We start from the raw sequence: 21,692 nt of genomic DNA on the forward strand, positions 1-21,692 counted from the left end.
GAAAGGATCACAGCCATCTTCATACAAGTGAAGCTACTTAATTTAAGTTTGTACCCGACAGTATATCCATTACATTTCTTTGTTAACACTGAGTTTGTCCAACAAGACATAACCCTGAAAAAATGGCAAAAATCCACAAACTCTGGCTTTGCCTGTCATTTTGGGTTTGCTGTTTTTTTTTTTTTTTTTACACATTTCATGCGTCCTTAGACCCCCACAAATCTTGTATGTACCAAGTGCTGCTTGACAATGTAGTGTTTTATTTCTCATGTGAAAGATGGTGGAGGTTCTAAGACTTTCTGTGTCCTTGCCACATGATTGCAGAATGGAAACCCAGACATACTTGATTTAAATTGAAAGATCCATTGTAGAAGGTTTTTTTTCTCAAAAAAGGCTTTTATTACTTTGGTTTGTCAAGACATATAAGACACAGATGTTTTTACATATCCGTGATGCGCTTCATGCTCATGAACCTTGTGCCGCTCATGCCCTGGTCCCTGAAGCTCCTGTACTCTCCAGGCCTCAGGTACATCATCTTGCCTCTGAAGTGGGGCTGCTCGTACATCAGCCAGTGGCCATCCATCACGTTGCAAGACATGCAGTCAGACATACGGAAGCGCTCCATGATGTTGTCACAGTCATCCGACAGCTCATTCATCTGACCATTGAAGTTCTCCCTCTCATAGATCTTCATCCTGAACTGACCTCTGTGCTGTATTTTTTGGAGGACACAAATGATTTAATGTGTAAAACAAGTTTATTTGGAGTTATACTGCCTTAGGATTTATAAAATGTTTTCTACCTACCATGGGGATCATACGACAAGACCTGATGCAGTCCCTCATTCCCATCATGCTCGTGTAGTCTGCATACTCGCCCCTCCTCATGAGAACCTGGTTTCCCACAAAGTTGGGGCGGTCATAGACCATGAAGCAGCCATTCTCCACCTTGCAGGAGTGACACCTGTTCAGGACGGAGGTCATGTCAGAGCAGTCGCTCATGCACTCATAGGAACGACCCTGGAAGTTCCTGTCCTCGTAGAAGATGATCTACCAAGGGACAAAATATAGAGTGAGTGTTTCAGCCAAAAAAATTATAAAGGAATAATTGGTGGTTAAAACAGTTGGTGATGTTGGTTTGCCTACCTTGCCCATGGTCATGGTTGTTTTTTTTAGTTCTTCAGAGAACTGTGTTGCTGCTAAATGGATGCTGGTTCTGTTTTAAACGTATCTTTTATACCTGAGCGAACCCAAAGAATCTGTGGCTGCCTTTGTTTGACGCCCTGACTCAGCAACATGGTATAGAGGCCTATAGAGTGCTGAGGGGCATTTGTCACATTTCCATGTGACTGGACCCCCTAGAAGACTTTAGAATGGATTTTTCCATAGGGAAGTCAATAGAAAGAGCACTCTTTAAAGTTACAATACAGAGCAACAAACAATTGTCCATTTTACTCTTTGAAAACACACTGTAGTGCCCTCTAAATGGTAAGTGGAGGGTCTGTAGACATGACCATCCCCTGTATGACTACCAAAGTCTGGCATGCCTGTATATAATATTCACTAAAGTTGTTTAGCTATACAATATAGACGGTATTTATAAAAAAAAAAGTGAGTTAAAAAGTTAAGTCAACAAGTGGGATTATCAGAGAGTCATGTTTGAGGTTCAATGTTTTGGGCTTATAAAGCCCTCATGGTCATGTGATGATGACTCATTTGCATATTATTTCAGAGTTCAAGTATAAAAGCCCATTACTCTGATGCTGATCAAAATCAGCAGAGTTTTTGATTAGCATCTGAGTTAGAAGACCTAAGTCACATATTTATTATGAATAAACAGTATTGATATTTTTAATATCTTATGTATTTTTTTCAGTTGAGATGTGCTAAACATTTTTGCGTTTATTTTACATTATGTCATACAGTATTTTTTAGACACAACCATTGATGGAAGTTGTTATAGAGTTTGTTAAATTCATCAATACATGCTAGGAGGCAAATTGAAAGATTTTATTGATATCAAGCCATTATCGATTCTTCTGATCAATTTAAATCTTTATTTATTCTTTCCTGTGAATTCTCTGCCACCTTCAGTGAAAGTCAATGACAAGCACACTTCAATTACTGGCTATAATAAACTGTTTAGATTTCTAAAAAAGTTAAACATCAAGTGTTTGGGAGAAGAATATTCTAATATACAGTGCTTAACAAATTTATTAGACCATCACCCAAAGGAAGGTTTATGCCACAGCTGCCTTAAACTAACAGCACTGGTAATTACCAAAACCATTTTTTATGTTTCTGCAATAGTTAATACACCAATATGTAGAAGCTCTTTAACTGAAATGATATTTTCAATGCTAAAATATAATTATTATTGTTATCCATGAATTTTCAAATTTACTGATTTACTAAAAAACTGACAAAAATAGTAAAGCACATTATTATTTGTTGATTAATATGTCAAATTATAGTTATTTCCTTGCATTCCTGAAGAGAAAAATGAGTTTTAGTGGTTGAATATTATGCTTGATTAATTTCTGACTTCTCAGAGAAGCCCAGTGAGTCGGCTCAAATTTGGGTATAAAAAGGTGAATTCAGTTTGAAATTCCTCATTCCTGTTCAAAATGGTAAAACATGGAAAGCTCACTGAAAATGAAAGAATCTGCATTAAAGCACTTCATGATGCTGGATGGTCTCTAAGACAAATATGACAGGTGGTCTAATAAATTTGTTAAGCACTGTACGTATACACAAATTCTGTTTTTTGTTGGAAATGTCTCAGTTAAAATAAACTACTTTCTGAACTTGGGTGTCATACAATACTACTGCTGGTTTTCTTTAAAAAATAAAACCATAATTTGTATATAAATCTGGTCTCTGGATCCTAGATCTCTGGACGTATAGAAATATATCGAAATCTTGTACAAATTCAACAGTTCACTGTTTGATGATGTTGATGGATTAAATCAATTGGAACCGGTTCTTGCCTGGAGCTGGTTCTGTAATGGAACAATTCCCATCCCTAATCAATTCCAGTTTAGAATTGTGTTAAACCTAGGGCTGTCAAAGTTAATGTGTCAGTAAGGCGCAATCTGTTAACTTAAATTCATTTTAAGGGCACTATTGCTCTCTTGGTCAGACAAAAGCTTTTTGACCAAACAATCGACCAATCGAATGGAAGCTGTCAGCCTTACGCTTGCCATCCCTAAAACTCTTTATTATATAATGTGCTAGGGCTGCACAGTATATGGATTTCATCAGTTAATGTGCATTTGTTTGTAAGACTACTCAAATAAAGAAAACAGATTTTTTTTCTTTTTTTTGCTGCAGGGCAACAGATGTTTACACCCTCCTTTCTTTCCCACAGAGATGCACAAACAACAATATGGCTGGCTGACAGCGTAAATGTGTGATTTGTTCCTTAAAAAGGTGTAGTCTCGTCAGTTATTTGGAATTGTTGGCTATTGGTAAGAGTCTGATAAGAAGGTAAATAAATGGTTAGATGCATATGATACCATTTTGAAGTCCATCTATACACAAACAAATTGGAAAATTGGAAATGTAGCAACTAGACCAGGAACTGGCAGAAAAAAGGCTCTGCCATGTAGCATTTTGGTAGAGTAGTGCAGAGCAATGCAGACACCCCAGTGAACAAGTATGTAGTGCTCATGATGACGCAGGCTACTATGGCTGCAATGCAATTATAAAATGGGCTTATTGCACTGTTCATGATGTTTCTTACGCACACACTCATCCTTTTTAATTGGCTGTCAACCACTGGTTTAAACCTTGGCCCTTCCATGAGGTTGAAAGACTGCCTCAGCTTTGCTGCTCTACCTGTCCTAAAGATTTCTTTCTTCCCCAGGACCTGCTGTTGTTTGCATTCTTCATGGATTTGGTGACAAAACTGATATCTACTCCTAAAATGGTAAATATACTTATCTTGTGCAAGTTGTTGTGCACATCTTGATTTAAATCGGTAAGTAATGAATGCTGTTTAATTTGTTGCTACTTTCCTCATTCCTAACACTTAATATCAAGCCCTTGTGTATTTCTAGGCTGTTTGACTGTTTGACCCATTTGCCTGAGCTGGTGTCATTTGTACCTGTTTTGTGGAAGCTTTTATGTTTATTTGATCCTTTCACCTCTCTCAGTGCCAGTTTTTCACTTCCTGTGCAGTTTTTCTGTGCCAAGCATTCCAGTTTCTCCAGGCATTTGCCATAATGTTTTCCAAACGGCCTGTTCTTGGACATGGTACCCAGGTTTAACAATGGTTCCTCAGGTTTATTCGACTACACTTTTAAGCTTTTTTTTTATTGTCATCTTCCATCTTTCAAGAGTAAGATGCCATTTGTAAATAATCCAACAATCCAACCTTTGTCTAACCATTCACCGCCATTATACCTCAGACATTTATCTTCAGGATTATAGAGACTCTTCAGAAAAACACTCTTATGATTGCAGTGTGTCTCATCTGTTACTCATCCATTGTTTTGGGACCTTAATGGTTTAGTGTAGGCCTCCTCATGCCAGTGTTTTGTGAGTGCATCCGGTTGATGCATGTCATTTGGTAACATTATCTAATTTGGTGGTATTGGTTTCATAAGCTTTATCATTAAAGAGATATTTATGAGCTGACAAAGAAATTACACAAATATGTCACCGTGGTTTTCAATCTCAAACACACGAAGCTCTTCTAACTTCATACAGGTCTCTATTTAAGCCACAATGAAATTATTCTAATGTTTAATAGTCACTGTCTAAGTTGAACGCTCTCTGATCCTCTTTTTTATAGCTACAAACTTCTGAAGCTGACTGAATGTCACATTTTTCAAAATGCTTGTGTAATGTTTAATGTAATATGTATACTCAATTAAAGACTGTGATCTTATCCCAACTTGCATTCCCTCTCATGGACATAACAGGAGGCGAAAACAACTCCTAATGAGCAAGAAACACAACTGGTGTGTAGAAGCTTTTGTGTGACCTGCAGAGATCCACAAATCTGGAACACTTAAAAAGCTTGAGACTAAAGCTGCCACTGAAATATGTTCAATCTTAAAATTTCTGATGGCCGACGATCTCTTATCAATTCTAAATTCAAAGCTTCTAATTAAAAAATATACCCCAGTTAAATAATATTTCTTTTGTTATAGCCATTGTTTACAAGCACTAACTGTCACTATATCTAGGATCTTTATAGTAGATTGATGTCTTGGCCCCAGCTTAGAAGCTCCAGCTCCAAATCTCTGCAGCAAAAAGGTTGTCAATTATTTTTAAGAAGAAAAGTCATACAATCTCTCTCTGGAGTTTCGGTGTCCATTGTCTTTTTTACCGCTTTTCAATTAGGAAATGATAAAATAAATACAGTTTGTAAGACTTGACTTTTATATGTCAACCTGAGCTGTAGGTTATTTGTAGTCACATGATACCAGTGACACAGGAATGTTAGATGGGGAGCAGGAAGTGAAGAACAGCCATTAGGAATGAATGGGAATGAAGGAAAGCCAGTACATTAACACTCTAAATGGACATGTACACTGCAATTATTAGAGAATGTCAACATACATTGAGTATGATCCCTACACTTTACAAAACACTGCCCCCCCTCACGGTTAGACAGATTTGCTTGGCCTGGAGGCAATCTACGTATGCTATGCTGCCAACCTGGGGCAACTGTGCCTCAGCAGGTAGTCTGTTGTCTCGTAAATGGAGGGTTGTGGGTCAGATCCCCGGCTCCTGCTGTCACATATCGATGTGTCCTTGGGTAAGACATTTAACCCCAATTTGCTCCCACTGCTTTGTTGGTGGCATGTAAATGGGTATTGATGGGATTACTGATGGTTCTCCTTAGCAACCTCAACCATAAGTGTGTGAATGTGGTGTGAATGGAGTGAAAGAATGTGTATGGATTTGTGTGACCTGCGGTATAAAAGCTCTCTGAGTAGTTGTAGTAGGAAAGCCATACACAAGCCCAAGTCCATTTAACTTTGTGGCAACAGTTTGGTGGAGGCACTTTTTAATTTAACATGACTTTGCCCAAGTGCAAAAATAAGGACTATAAAAAAATGGTTTGATGAATTCAGTGTGGAAGAACTTGAGTGACCCCTGACCTCATCGAGCACCTTTGAGATGAACCGGAACAGAGTTTGTGAGCCTAGGGTGCTGCTGGTTATCCTAGCTTATTTGCCATGCTTTGGCTTTGCATCTTTAATCTTGCTTAACTTGCATTGACCTTTGACCTTTAAACGAAAGGTACGATTGCAGTAGGTGCTTGCTAGGTTGCTCGTGTGATAGAATGATCATTGCTGAAGTGTCTTACAGTAATCTCCACCTGAGAAATCAAGTCTTGTAGACTTAATATGAATGAAGGATAACTTTTGAATTGCCTGCCCATCCGTACCCTTTGAAGAAAAGCAATTAAGTAACCCATACATCTCATCTGTTGAGATGTCAGAGCTGAAGATCAGCTAAGATGCAACTCTGCCTATTGCTGGCTCTGTTGACACATTATTGCCACTATTAACCCCTTTTGCCACTTTTCAAACCACATATCTCAATTTGACATGCCCATTTATGCCAGTTTCTGCCTCAGCTAACCCTTTTTTGCCAGTTTATATCAATTTTAATCCCATTTCACAAAATTTCCATCTATTTTTGCCACTTTAACGCAATTTCAGCTACTTTTGAATCCACTTTTACCACTAAATAAGCCCATTTATGCCTTTTTTGGTTATTTTGCCACATTAATCCAATTTTTTTGCATTTCTAATAATTTCTGCTACTTGTAAAATCCAATCGCATCACCTTTCCCACCATGTCTTGCCATTATTAACCAATTCTAGCTATTTTTATTGTATTTGAATTCTGTTTTCAACAAAGGATTTACATTTTTAATAGGGTTACTTATTACACAAATGAATTAAAATTTGTATCCTTGATAAGAGTAGTTATTATTCGGGTTTATATAAAATACTACAGCTTAACTTTACAATGGACCATGGTTTTGCTGGCCCCCAGTTTGGCTGGGCCCCAGAAATCTTTCCTATTTTCCCCCCTAATGGGCGGCCTTGTCTCCACATGACTCTTCTGTGAATATGCATGGCTGTGTTCAACCACCTTCAAGTACAGTGGGGGTCCCCGGTCTCTGGCACCTTTATTTTGGGGGAACTTTTCCATTCAGTCCAGTCTGTGTCACAAGTTTTTGTGAAGCTGGAGCAGAAAAATCCAGCTTTAGCTGCTTGGACAGCGTGGCTCCATGTCCTTCTTTGATAGCGGAGCTCACGTTAGCCACACCTGGCCTGCTATCATCATCAGCAGTGTCAACAGCGGTGTTTTTGGCCACTAGTTTTGTAGAAGCATGTGCCATGGAGAATTGCTTCATTAGACGAGAGTTGCTTACAATGGACGTGGACAAACAGTTCACTCCGGGACATAATGTACACTTCACATGTACGTTCTTGCCTTTTACCTCAAGGAGTATAAAGTAGTGTCTGTACTTCCACTTTGATCCCACATTAAAGCAAATTTTCAAGTCCTATATGTTTCCTGGCCAGGTAATAAGAAATACATTTTTTAGAACATTGCAAGATTCGAACCCAGGCCTGCATGAATAAAAATCCACAACGCTGCCACTCACCCACTTGATCAACACGTCCATCATCTGCGGAGTAATGTGATTTAGATGTCAACATTGGTCGGTGCCATTTAGCTCCACGCCAGACCGACAATCTTTCTCTTCCCCTGTTATTTATATAAATATAAATGTTACAGACCACTCTATCGATCTTATTGCTAACATCACCCGGCTCATACAGCGTCATAATGGGGATTTCTGTTAAATACAACACAATGAACCCCTGTCTTGTAGAGATGGCAATTCAACCACCACTGTGATACCATTTTGGAGATAAGGAAGTCATTATTTTATTCACTCTTTCAATGAAAATATGAATAATAACAATAACAGTATAATACGATAACATTTCTCCTTCCACACTGACATTATATAGAGCTGTTACTAAGTCTTAACTGCTGTCGCTATATGATACCTTTGTGATGAGAAAGGCAGCCTTGCCTATGAGCCTGCGCTGAGGGCAACGGACCCAACCTTTATGCGCACAGATCTAAGCACATGCTTACGGATCTGAGTACAAATCGTGCGTGGTACACATTTGCAAATCTTTACATGGATTTGCAGATCTGTACACACATTTGTGGATTTGCGCACGCATTTGCAGATCTGTACACGCATTTGTAGATTTGTGCACGCATTTGTGGATTTGTGCACAGATTTTTGTTTGCATTTGCAAATACTTTTGCAACAATAATAGTTCCACAGATAGCGGCTACGTCACGTGTTTTGTTGCTCTGATTGGCCCATAGAGATGTGACAGACAGAACGTTCACCCAATCACACTCCCAGTTTTTTTTTTTCCAAAGCCTCTGTCTTTTCTCAAATGTTTCCTATTGAAGCTTTCACAGATGGATGTGTGAAACACATCCATCTGGCATGTCAGGTTAATTGAAATGCACAACCTCAAAGATTGTTTTTTGAATATAAGTTTAGAAATGGTGCTTCACACTACTAATAAAATCATATTGAATGATATCATATTACAGATATTAAAGAGGAAATTATAATGATGGATTGTAAAATGGCATGACAGAATTTTTACGACCCTTTCCGTCAAAATGACGATCAACGAAAAAGTCCAGCGCGACTTCTGGTTGAGAGTGATTGATTAAGTGACATAAACAACATGTTTGAGACCACTGATATTATATAGATCATATGCAAAACAAACATGAATGGTCAGATATAGTGAGAGTAGAGATAATGATGTCTGAGCAACATATAGACAAAGAAGTCACACTAAGATTAATTACTGAGGAAGAGAAATTTGTTAAAGAAGCTGTTTTTGTTTTACAGTTTTCAGTATTATTTTAACCCATTGTACTTCTGTATAGCCAGACACAGAGAAGAAACAAGTTCAGAAGGACAACGATTCATGTATCACTAAAAACTTTTTTTAATGTTTGTCCTCCTAGCTGACTGTAAAATTGAGACACCCAAGTAGGTGTGTGTGGTGGAGATTTCAGTTCATAATTACTTTAATGACAAAATGTTTGCACAGGAGGCCTGGGATTTTTAACCTTCAAAGCAGGTGGATTTGCCAGACACCATGTCTGTCATTGGGCAAATTCATCTTGAAAAGCTCCGATCCACAACACTTGCACCGAACCAAACACTGGCCAATCAGCATCATTTGAGAACTAGGCGGTAGCTATGGGTGAGGTTTAGTTGCCCTCAAAGCGGTTTGCAATGGCTGCCTCAGTGGGGTGATTAGCTTGAATATAGCTCTACAGCCTCAATTTTACCAGACCTTGACTACATTTCTGCATGAAATAAAGAACAAAAATAACACTAAAAGCTGTTCATGATGGATAGAGGCAGAGCTAGAAGGGAGGTCGGGGTAGCACTGGACCCCCCTGAAAAATGATTGGACCCCGCAGGTGCCACCCCAGATGACTGACATGTCATGGCACTCTTGTTGAAAGGAGCCAGTTGCACTTTGAAATTGTTTACACATATTGACTGCTTAGTCCCTCCTCTTCAGTAGTTGGTGCTATGTACCACAAAGTTGTAATCCACCTTACTAGGAGAAGAAGAAGAATCGCCACAGAAGAAGAGGAAGATTTGAACTAGAGTCAAGACATTTATCTTTGCTGGATCTTTCCTGGCTGTTCAGCGAGCACTGAAGCTTAACCCTGTGTCACGAATTCTTGGGAGGATAAGGTGAATCACTGGGTTTTTCCACTGGAGCCCCATCGCAAGCCATGCACTGCAGGAGAAACAGAAACTTTTGCAGTTACCAGCACACAAGCTGAAAACTGACGTAGCAATGAGATGGAACAGCGCTTACAAGATGGTTGAAAGATTTTTAGAGCAGCAGCCTGCAATCTGTGCTGCTCTCCTCTCTCCTGAGAAAATGTGGAAGTTCAGGTGACATCTGCACACTCAGCGAAACTGACATCTCCAGTGCTGAGGAAATGGCCAAACCACTGAAACCATTAAGGGATGCAACAAACATTATGTCAGAGAACTCAATGCCCACACTGTCAGTGATCGCTCTATTGCATGCTCAGCTGCTTCATGATACCAAAGCAGGATTTGCTGAGGATGGAACCCCACTTGTGCAGGAAATAAAAATGACCATCCATGAAGATCTTTCAAAGAGATACACAAGTGTGCAGACTAAGAACATTCTTCTCACTGCCTACACTCTGGATCCCAGGTTCAAAGCCCTGCCTTTCTTTACCAGAGAGAAGCAACTGGACTCCCATGCCAAAGTGATTCTGCAGCGCTTGAGGTAATCATTAGCATACTTGTTGAACTATCTTTATTTTATTTTATTGTTTTCAAATGTGTAGAGTAAATAAATATACACATTTTTAATGAGGATGAAGAATAATGAATGTAAATGTTTAAAATGTCTAACAATTAAGGAGCATATGCACACAAATTGCATTTGATGTTCAAGGACTTGCACATATAACAGAAGAAAAATAATGTGGCATTTGCTATGGCTTATCTGCAGAAAGAGGTGGTGCCAGCTGAGGCTGAGGTTGGGGCTGAGAATCCAGAGACCATGGAATAAGAAAGCCCTCCTGCTCCTAAAAGAGCATCGGCACTTGTTAACCTGCTTGGGAGGACATTTACTGAGGTAAGAGCTGTCCCCAAAACTGCCAGCACCAGAGCTGAAGAGGAGCAGAGGAAGTATCTGGGGGCCCCTCCGCTGTCTGTCTCAGTAGACCCCTTTCATTGGTGGAGTTCCCATGAGGCACCTTTCCCTCTCCTGGCTAAATTAGCTAAATGCTACCAATGCATACCTGGCACTAATGTTGCAGCAGAGAGTATTCTCTACTGCAGGAGATATAGTGACTTCGCAGAGGAGCAATCTAACCCCAGACCATGTTGATCAACTGCTCTTTCTGCAAAAGAACCTAGACATTGCTAATGATGGACAGTGATCCCTCACATAAGGAGAGCATTCTGTTGAGCACTATATTGTCACAGTGTACAACTTGTACAAAACGGGATTTTGTTGTGTTCATTTTTCAAATGGCAATGGTCTGATAAAAGTAAATGGCTGCTAGCCACAGCCGTTTTAAGTTCAATTAGGCTGAAGTTGATTGTAACATGTTCTGATTAAAGTTAATGAAACTGGAGAAGTAATCAAAATATTAGCATTTTGAAGCTACGGTTAAGTGAGAGCTCTGTTTTATTTTGTAGTCTCAAAGTTGAGATGTGCCTGGATATTCATGTTTGAAGCTACTGATGAGTGAGTGCTCAAATATTTTATTTTTGTCAAAACTTTCAGATGTACACAGATGTTTAGTTTTGAAGCTACTGTCAAATGAGTACTCAAATGTTTATTTATTTAGTTACAAGTTTGAGATGCACTGAAATGTTTTATTTGTTTTATGTTACCAAAGTGAGTACTCTGTTTACTTTTGTATTCTCATGAAATTGAGATGTACTCATTTAAATTATATTTAAATTTAATAATTATTAAAATTTGAGATGTTTTCAAATATTTATTTTTGAAGCTACTGATAAGTGGGCACTCATGTTTACTTTTATGAACAGTTAAATATTTATTTTTACATATTGATAAATGAGAATTCACATTTTCTTTTGTTGTAAGAAATCTGAGACATTCTCAATTTTTTATTTTTTAGGTTACTGGTAGAGTACTCAAATGTTAAACTTTGTAGCCACAGAAACTTGAAAAGTATTTGCTTTACTTTTGAAGATACTATTAAGTGACAAAGAAATGTTAAATTTTGCAAGGTAAGCAAAAATAAATGTTACCTCTTTGTCAAAAGTTGGCCTCTGTGTATTTACAATTTTAGAATCACTTGATTGAACCTTGTAAGGTTGCATATTCTTAAACAGATCCAGTTTTCTTTAAAGTAATAACAATAACAATTTCTCAGCTGTTTGTCTAGCTAAGAGAGGAATGTAGTTAATCCTGGAATTGGCACCCTTTGTTACTTCAAGAGTATTGATTGCGAATCGAGAATCAGTTCGAATCGAGAATCGATTCTGAATCAAATCGTCACCCCAAGAATTGATATCAAATTGAATTGTTGCAAGATTTACATCCCTAGTATCAAGCTAACGTTAACGTTACATCTCATGGCGTCTACAGATGACCAGCGTCAGCTTCCACCGGCCGCTCCACATTAACATCTACATTTAGTTCGCATGGCCCCTTATATTTATGTGTTTCTCCAATGACTTAGAGGAAAGAAACCAGCAGACAATCAGCCAGCTGGCTGTTTCATACTCCGTTGGCTCAAATGAAATGTAACGTGAAGATGCTCGCTAGCCTGTCAACTAGCTGAGAAGTTTGAATACTAAACTTCCATCTAACAGTGGTCTATTTGCCCCGACATTTTTTAGGCTGTAAGTGGGGATTTAATAACATTGTGTGACTGTAAGTGATGCTAGGAGTAACAAGACTGGCTTATTTTTTCATAGGGTCAGTTGAGAATGAAAAGACAGGGGGACAGGATCTATAACTTCTTTGTAAAGAGAAGCAAATCAGGCAAAGATAAAGCAGACAGACAAACAGAACTCAGCTCTGGCATTAGCAGTCCTGGCAGCCCCCATCCTGGGACTAGTCAGGAGAGAGAATGTCAGGCACAACACAGCCCATCATTACCAGGTCAGAGCATCTACAGAGGCAGTCACATGCTTGGTTCAGTAATTCAGGTTAGTTTTAGATATTTTGAAAGGTTGTTTACTGATAATGTGTGTTGTTTTTAAAATTGTGGTTGCATATTTGTTTTGATTACACTAATATTTTTATACAATGTAGCTCCATCGAGGGAGGACACAGAGACCTCTGCTTCTGACGAGTGAGCTAGAAGAGCCAGACCCAGAACCAGCTGTATCCAGCACTGCTTTTGCTCTTCCAAGAGGACGCAGTGGTAGGTCTACTTACCTGAAACCTGCTAGTTAGCTGCAGTTATCATCTAATAATCTTCTGGATCCCTTAACTGTGTTTCCATGACCATTTTATTTGTATTCCAGATATTTCAAGATCCAAAGAAGAGGGTCCTGTTCAGCCACGTCTGACAGAATTCCCCAGAACTCAACATGGAACAAGGAAGAGGTCATTCAACAGCTCATGGTACAGTAACAATTCTTGGCTTGAACGCTCCACCCTTTCAAGACTCTTCCTACTGCTTCGCCTTTAGATGTTTTTCCCTGCCTAATGCACCAAACTCTGCCTTTGCATCACAGTCAGGCTTCTTCAATTGGAAAAAGGCATTGTCCAAGGGGTCTAGGTTTAAGCTCCACTCAAAGTCAGCGTTGCATATCAGTGCAATGTATGTGTGAAGTCAGTATGAAAGGGCTAATGAGATAAACACAACCATGTTAAATTCTATGAGCTTGAATTGACAAAAGAAAGTAGAAGAAAATCAACATTATGTGAAAACAATAACAAATGTGCTTCTTTTGACGACAACCCAAAATATAGCACAGAGGGGTCATTGAGAGTCTGATGACTCCAAGAATAAGGGAAACTTTTGGCCATATTAGAAGACATAGCAAAGCATGGCCAATAAACTGAAAAAAAGGCTGGATGCATGTGGCAGTGCAAAATCCACAAGTTAATACACATTGTTAATAAGCTGCAAGTTACATACACAGATCTCATCTCATGTGTGCTTAATATGTACCTAAATATATTTCAACATTTAGAGACCCCGATTGCAATTGATTGTTTGAGAAACCAATTCATTGTCATAGTCTGTGGACCCCCTGAAATAGCCTTGGCTATCCTCTAGCCACCCAAAGGATAAAAGTCTAGGTCCACTACTGGTGACGGGAAAGATGTTTTTTCTCTTCTGCAGACCTGCTTCCGCATGAGTTTGTAAGAGTTAGGGGTGGAAAGGGTAAGATGTAATGTGAGTGGGTATATGCAATGGCTGCTAGTGGAGTGATAACCATGACTTAGCCACAGTGGCAGTTTTGTCAGAACCAAGGTTATTATAGTTAACTAAAACTAACTAAATAAATAACACTAACATTTGAAAATTATTTCATTCATTTCATTATAACTGAAGCTAAATATAAACTAAGCTTTACCAAACCCCCCCAAAACTAACTAAAACTGACATAGTCAGCTTAGATAACTAACTTTAAAAAATACAAATAGAGACAAAACATCCTTAGTTTTAGTCTTTGACACAACCACGCTGACTGGCACCTACACTTAAGTCTGGGGAGTGTAAAATTGCCTGAATTGATTGGTTAAGACTTCACACAGTGGTAGTTTTATGTCTGGAGTTGTACTGAAACATCATCATTATTAAATAGATAAATAATCAGTGAAGAGTAGCCTGTTTGAATATGTTTAAAAAAATGTATGATGTCCACTCAACCCTGACTTGTACTGTATCTGAAAAAAAAAACAAGACTAACACTAAAACTAATAAAAATTAAACTAAAATGAAGCATTTTTGCAAAAAAAAAACAAAACAACTAAAGTAACAAACCAGCAGTAAAAACTAATTAAAACTTAAGTGAAATTGAACTCAGAAAGTGAAAATGAAGTAAAAAATAAAAACTAATGAAGAAACCAAAACTGTTATAACCTCAGTCAGAACTGAACAACATTTCTTTATTTAAACAATGGCAGAGAGCAACACTAAAAGTGTTTGATGATAGAAAAGATGTTTCTGCTCTCTCCTTGGTCAGCTTCGTTGTGAGTTTACAATCGCTAAGTGTGGGGTCTGCCGCTGTATCCACTGGCTGCTGCCGCAGTCGCTGTTAGCTCAGATGTAGCTGCAGGAAAGCAGCTGTTTAATTGGAACTGGACCACATTTCTTTTAACAACAAGAGCAAAGACCGACACCAAAAGCTTTTCTTGGCAGAGAATACATTTTTCCACATCTCTTGACCGGCCTTGGAATCAGTTGTATTCACCGAGGAGCTCCGCCACAAACAATTTACTGCAGCAATAACCTGTCGGCTCGGGAGAAACGCATGCGTACGTCATTTTGTCTCGCTGCTGTAATTGACTGTGACAGACAGAAGGTTCCTCCAATCACCTTCTGAGGATTTTTTGAAAAGTCCTGCCCTTCCCAAGCGCTTTCTATGGGAGGTTTCCCAGATGAAAGTGAGTATCCATGAAACAGTCAATCTGGCGTGTCAGGTTATAGGATTTTGTCTGATTAAAAGATAAGCTCAAAGACACATTCTATTTTGAAATGATCTTGTTCCACTGTTCTCAGAAGATAACACTGCATAAAGCTATGTGGATGCCACAACCAGTATGCATCAGAGTGAATTAAACCGAATTATTCTGTATTTTGATTAATCATCAGTGAGTCGGATCGTAGCGCAAGTTAAAATTCAAACTGAATCGTTTTAAGAAAGAGAGACTGACACCTACTAGAAAGATTTTACTATGATTTAATGACACCAAGCTTTAGAAATCAATTACATTTATTGAAGTTATGATGCACAATTAACAAATGTCTATGATACGCCTCATGCTCAGGATCCTTGAGAGGCTAATGCCCATCTCTCTGAGGCTCCTGTACTCCCCAGGCTTCAGGTACACCATCCTGCCTCTGAAGTGGGGCTGCTCGAACAGCAGCCAGTGGCCGTCGATCACGCTGCAGGACATGCAGTCAGACATACGGAGGCGCTCCATGATGTTATCGCAGTCATCAACCAGCTCGTTGCTCTGACCAGAGAAGTTCTCCCTCTCAAAGATCCTCATCCTGAATTGTCCCCTGTGCTGTTTTAAAGAACCAAGGACCAGTTGCAGAGTTAAAAGGAGTTCTTTCTTAGAGATTTCTTTGTTTAGATCTGATTTTAACCTACCATTGGGATCAGACGGCAAGACCTGATACCACTGCTCATTCCCATCATGCTCATGTTATCAGCGTACTCGCCCCTCTTCATGAAGAGCTGGTTCCCCATGAAGTTGGGGCGCTCATAGACCATGAAGCAGCCGCTTTCCACCCTGCAGGACTGGCACCTGCTCAGGACGGAGGTTGTGTCAGGGCAGTCGCTCATGCACTCATAGGAACGACCCTGGAAGTTCCTGTCCTCGTAGAAGATGATCTGAAACCAGTATCGTAGAATTTTAATGACAATTTGCATTTGTACGATAGTCGTATTGACTTAAAAAAATATTCCTACCTTGCCCATGTTGATTGTGGTTGCTTCCCAGATCTGATAGAACTGCGATCTGACTGATGCCCTGCCAGTCTGAACAAGTTTCATATATACCTGTCCAGTGACAAAGACAGTGTGCCCCTCTATTGTTCAAAGTCCTGACCCAGCACACACTATAGAAGCCTATAGAGTTTTGAGTTGCTTACCTATCTACCAACACAGTCACAAGCTCTAAACAGAATATTCCTTTACCAAGAATGGAGCATATTTTATGCGTCAGTTATTTCATTTGGTTATATGCCAGTATTTAAGTACATTACAAACAGCTCATGGAAGAAGCCCGATGCAACTTTTGCTTCTATAATTGGAGGGCTAAATGACCTCAGTAACCCCAACTACTGATCCTGCCTTGTAATTCCCATAAAACAAAAGGTTCCAGCCCAAAGTTACATTTGATAATGCATTAATAAACACTCAGTACCCTTGATGTAATGGACACTGGTATGGATTCAATTCAGACAATTTTATTTATCCAGTAGGAACTTCATTTGAATTAAAACAGTTGTGCAAACAATCATAAAGCTACATTGACATGAAACTGTAGACCACTTGCAGGAAAGAAAAAAACAGAAGCAATTACTGGCATTTGGGGTTTCCAGAGTATGGGCGTTGTGTCAACATATTTGACATTTGGTGACCTCAAATTATTGATTGCAGTTTGCTTGATACATTTATAATGTTAACATTCATTGAATTGTACATTGATTTCTCTGTATGCCAACAGTCTCCAACAACATCGATTTCTGTGTAGTTCAAATATGCTTGTCTTGTTGAGGTTCAGTGGACTTCTACATGTTGTTAGACATCTTCAAAAACACCAAGAGATACTCAGATGATGTTAGATTTAAATTTTGATCATTAACATAACTACGACTGGCAGTGGTGCAGTGGTCCACGCAGAAGTGGGTATGCTCTGAATGTATAAAAACTTTAATAGGTATACTCTTTCTTGAGAAGTGGGTATACTCTATGGGCAGACTTCACCTACACTTTTGTCCCTGCCCTGCCATGAAAAGAGGTTTTTGCTCAGGTCCACGAGTTCCTCTGTGTTCTGTTGACAGACCATATCCCCAGTTCAGACAGGCCACTTCCTCCTCACTGAAAACAGCCATAACCAAATCCAGCTCTTCTGTCTAATAAACGTAGCTTGAAAATCCTTGAGTTCAAATCACAGGTCCATCAGCACAACTTCCTGAACTCTTTCAATTTTTTTTTCTGATTCCCCCACTGATACCACTTCCCTTTTGGTATTGGCCTGCTACTTTTGGGGGACGCCCAGACTAATCAATTTGATTTTGGATGTATGTTAATGGGATCTAGAGGCACATTCAAAAGGGATGAAAGTGTCTGATTTAGGGAACTCAAAACCATAAGCTGCACTGTTTTTTACAGTGATTTCCAGTAGGCCCTGGTCGGGGTTGGCTCAGTGTGAAGTGGCAAATATGTTAGTCAGCAACCAAGACTATAGTTCTCTACGGGGAAATAATACACGCTGATGGGTATCAAGCTAATGCTTTAAGGACAGGATATCTTGGGGTCTTAAACATGATTAAGGCTAAAAAGGATTTTTATGACAAAGGGATGGAACTAAGATAGCAGTAATATGTAGTCCAGAGCGTATTGAGTCCAATGGCGGTTGACTCGCCAGGTGATCTATTGCATGGTGAAACTTAAGTCTGATTTTAAGGGCTTTGATTGAAGGTAAAATAGAGGAATTAAGCAGCAGCCAAAAGAAGTTTCTATGGGGGTTCAGCATCTGTTTAGTATGCCTCTTAGGCTCTTCTTTTTGGAGGACTGGAGGGGAAATCCAACTAAGAGGAAATCCAAAGGAATATCAAAATCTTGTGTATCTTGGTGTATCTGGTTGTATTAGCTGTATAGCACTTGTAGCGATGATTTATCCAGTAAATGAAGAACAGATCAGTGAAATTTGAATTAAAAAATATGTGAAATTCAGCAAAAGTAGCAGCTTTTATCAATGTGATTAAAACAGAAATACAAACGATAAAAGTAGCAATGCTTAGTCTAAGCTGAGGAAGTATTGACTGAGATACTTCATCATTATGACACTGTAAAGGTTAGCCAGTAAAAATAATTTGTCTAATAATTTATTCTATAGTGTCTTTATGTTAGGATCACATTGTTCCAACCATACCCAAGTAGTTCATTATCTATTATTGTGCAGGTAAACAAGCCAAGCCTCTCTAGCCTCTATAACTATTCACAGAACTTTTTAAACTTTGTAACTACTTAATTCAACTCTTTGTTACTTTATAACTTAAGTATAAATAGCATGTTTTTGTCTTAAAATTTTAGGAATCCTTGGGAACAGAGGCATTTGAACTATATTTAGAAATGTACAGGATATGGGATTCTTTAAGTTTACTTCACAGACTTTTTTTGGGGACTCACTGCAATCAGTTTAGGTCTTTTGTGAAATTATTTGTCCTAAATTTAAAGATTCACTGTGTTTACTGTGTAAAATAATATATAGTACCTTCAATTTATAACACAACCCTTGATATTAATTGTTTGGATATCAATTGTTTTTTGGCCACCATGTAGTCTTTATTTTTATGTAAATTCATTACACATAAAGATATGCCAGTGTTTATGTAGACCCACTGATACCACTGGTTTGTTTTTTTTCTGCTTTGACCCCCAAACAGCCAGAGAAACAGTCAGAGTCAAATAAAGTGAATAAAGTTATTAATTTTTTATTTTTAAGAAAATTTTAGTTGCAGGAATCCATGATACGCCTCATGCTCATGATCCTTGAAAGGCTCATGCCCATCTCTCTGAGACTCCTGTACTCTCCGGGCCTCAGGTACATCATTCTGCCTCTGAAGTGGGGCTGCTCATACAACAGCCAGTGACCATCCATGACATTGCAGGATTGGCACTCAGACATGCGATGACGCTCCTGGATGTTATCACAGTCATCAGAGAGCTCCTTCATCTGACCAGTGAAGTTTTCCCTCTCATAGATCCTCATTCTGTATTGCCCCCTGTGCTGTAGAGAGAACATTCAAAACAAATTCAGACCAAACATTGAAAGATATCCGAAGGAAATACAAGGCTTTAAATGACTGTCTTACCACGGGGATCATACGGCAGGACCTGATGCAGTCGGACATTCCCATCATGCTCATGTAGTCAGCATACTCGCCCCTCCGCAGAAGGTACTGGTTACCCATGTAGTTGGGACGGTCATAAACCATGCAGCAGCCGCTCTCCACCCTACAGGAGTGGCACCGGCTCAGGTAGGAGGTCAGCTCAGGACAGTCGCTACTGGTCTCATAATGACGACCCTGGAAGTTCCTGTCCTCGTAGAAGATGATCTGTAAGCACAACAATAACTTGAGTACAATTGTCATTAAGCTGCCCCCCTTTTGTATTCTGTGTTTCTTTTGTAAGTACCTACCCTGCCCATGGTCATGATTGTGTTGTTCCTCAGGGCTGCGTTGTGGCTGCTGTGTAGTCCTGTTGGTGGTTACGGTTACTTTTATACCTGCTCAATGTGAAAAAAGTATGTAGGGCTTCTATTGTGCAAATCCCTGAGCCAGCAACATGCCATAGAAGGCTTCTGAGCAGTCAGGGCGCTAAAGGGTTATTATCTAGCACTATACCACTGTGGTGAAAATGCATGTACTGTATACATGCAGCATTGTTTTCTAACAGAAAGACAATAATGGGAAGCTTCCAACTGTAATATGACCCCTACCCTGACCCCACAGAGCACTCGTTGTTTCAACGAACTTCTAAATAGTAGAAAGAACAGCCAGTACATTTAAGTTATCCAGAAATATATCCACTAGGAAGGTGTCAGGTTAAAAAGAGGAAACACATCTTCATAGTTTAGCTACATAATAGGATAGTGATATCAGATCATGTAAATATAACTGAGGAAATGTAAGAGTTCTAGATCAGGCTTGAATAAATCAATTGAATGATTTTTAACTTTACTTAGACCTTAAACTTTAATTTTTCATAGATTTTAAAGTGGTGTTATGCCTGATAACTACAGCCTTGTTGTTGTTTATAGTGCCACCATTTTTTTTAGTAATTTCACCTATTTTTCCCCCTGTGTAGTAGTTTTAAAAGAACCTAGAACAGCAGTTACTCAAATATAAGTCATTTGGTATTAAGTGCTAATAATCCAGAGTTATTTTTGCCATTAAAAGATGGAAGATAAAATGAACTAAATATCTCTATATATCATTTTGGAAGTGTTGATTTTCTAGCATCATAGAGTATCTTCATGCCATATTATATGGACCTATTGGAGACCAAAAAAACTTCTGGTTTTACCTTAAATTAACGTGGGAAAAAAATTAGACCACAAGCCTGCAGACATTGGAAATCCGCCATTTTCATTTACTGATTGGCAACCAGTAGCATCCAGTGAGTTTTGTTCCATTTGTTTTTATCTCACAAGCAGATTTAAGAAGTTACCAGATATTTCAGGGTATAATACCCATCTCTGTTGTGTGTTTGAAGTCTGTAAGGCAGGAAATATGAACCAAATATGTTAGTATCCATCGGGTTATGGTGATTCAGAGGCATTTCATACTTGGATGACACTATCAATGTAGAAAGAGAGACTTTTCTTTGTTTGATACAGGGTTTTTTTCTTTGTTTGTTTTAGGTCCCATTAATTCATTTGTGAACTAACCTTACAAAATATATCATTCTTTGAGGCACTGTGGATTAATATTGCAGTTTAAAGGAAAATTACTTTACTTCAAGCTATATTTTTCAAACACATTAACCTTTAAAAAATTTTTATTTTGACCACAGGCACAGCCATTTAAGAATTTTCTATTTTGTGTTACAGAGAGATTATTGCCACAATTAGAAAAAAATCCAAGGCAACTCTAGTGACTTAAACTTTATGAAACTAAGTCTTTAGTCCAAAAACTATGCCGCCCTTGTATGGAATCATATCAAACAATTTCCTTCCTAAGCTCAGGTATCACATTATTGTTTGATATGTCTTTTCAATGACATCTAAGCTATTTTCTTTTTGCTATTTTTGCATTCAGAATGGACAGTGAGATATGCACTTCTCGAAGTATACATTTATGTAATGGTTCATGATAAATATGGCTCAGAATATTTGGTGCATTGCTTCTAGGTTTATCTTCATAGTGTGTTGTAATGATTGCCTCCATTAAAGCATGCCTTGCAGCAACCAAATGCCAATTTGTAATTTGGAATATATTTTCATTTTGTGCAATTCTTGTCAACCAATGAGAGATTCCTGCCTCCTGTAACATAAACCCACAGTCCACACTTTTTGTAAAATGCACCTCAAATTGCTTCACAGTTAATAGAAAGTGTAAGGAGTCTGAAACTTACATTTGATGGTGGAAAAGAACCCCCCGTCATCCTTGTTTGTTTGTCAGCTTGCTATAAAG

The 21,692-nt window shown here is 38.7% G+C and overlaps 3 protein-coding genes across 5 annotated transcripts; all 3 read right to left on the minus strand.

Moving 5' to 3' along the window:
• Positions 1–439: 439 nt before the first annotated feature.
• On the minus strand, positions 440–6,821 carry LOC121522594 (gamma-crystallin M3-like). Of its 2 annotated transcripts, none has more exons than XM_041807126.1 (3): positions 6,810–6,821; positions 807–1,049; positions 440–712 (listed from the first exon to the last, which is right to left on the minus strand). In XM_041807126.1, the coding sequence occupies exons 1-3, from the start codon at positions 6,819–6,821 to the stop codon at positions 440–442; spliced, it is 528 nt and encodes a 175-aa protein (XP_041663060.1). The 2 variants fall into 2 exon arrangements, with proteins under 2 accessions (XP_041663060.1, XP_041663061.1); XM_041807127.1 differs by lacking the exon at positions 6,810–6,821 and adding an exon at positions 1,146–1,169.
• An 8,732-nt stretch (positions 6,822–15,553) lies between these two features.
• LOC121522621 (gamma-crystallin M3-like) lies at positions 15,554–16,546 on the minus strand. Its single transcript, XM_041807170.1, has 4 exons — positions 16,537–16,546; positions 16,237–16,259; positions 15,916–16,158; positions 15,554–15,829 (listed from the first exon to the last, which is right to left on the minus strand). The coding sequence occupies exons 1-4, from the start codon at positions 16,541–16,543 to the stop codon at positions 15,554–15,556; spliced, it is 549 nt and encodes a 182-aa protein (XP_041663104.1). The 5' UTR covers positions 16,544–16,546.
• A 2,460-nt stretch (positions 16,547–19,006) lies between these two features.
• Positions 19,007–19,711, minus strand: LOC121522560 (gamma-crystallin M3-like). 2 transcript variants are annotated; one of them, XM_041807094.1, is made up of 3 exons: positions 19,697–19,711; positions 19,371–19,613; positions 19,007–19,285 (listed from the first exon to the last, which is right to left on the minus strand). In XM_041807094.1, the coding sequence occupies exons 1-3, from the start codon at positions 19,709–19,711 to the stop codon at positions 19,007–19,009; spliced, it is 537 nt and encodes a 178-aa protein (XP_041663028.1). The 2 variants fall into 2 exon arrangements, with proteins under 2 accessions (XP_041663028.1, XP_041663026.1); XM_041807092.1 differs by lacking the exon at positions 19,697–19,711 and having other exon boundaries at positions 19,371–19,649.
• Between the last annotated feature and the right edge of the window lie 1,981 nt (positions 19,712–21,692).

Source organism: Cheilinus undulatus, linkage group 15, assembly GCF_018320785.1.
Source record: "Cheilinus undulatus linkage group 15, ASM1832078v1, whole genome shotgun sequence".
Lineage (NCBI taxonomy): Eukaryota > Metazoa > Chordata > Actinopteri > Labriformes > Labridae > Cheilinus > Cheilinus undulatus.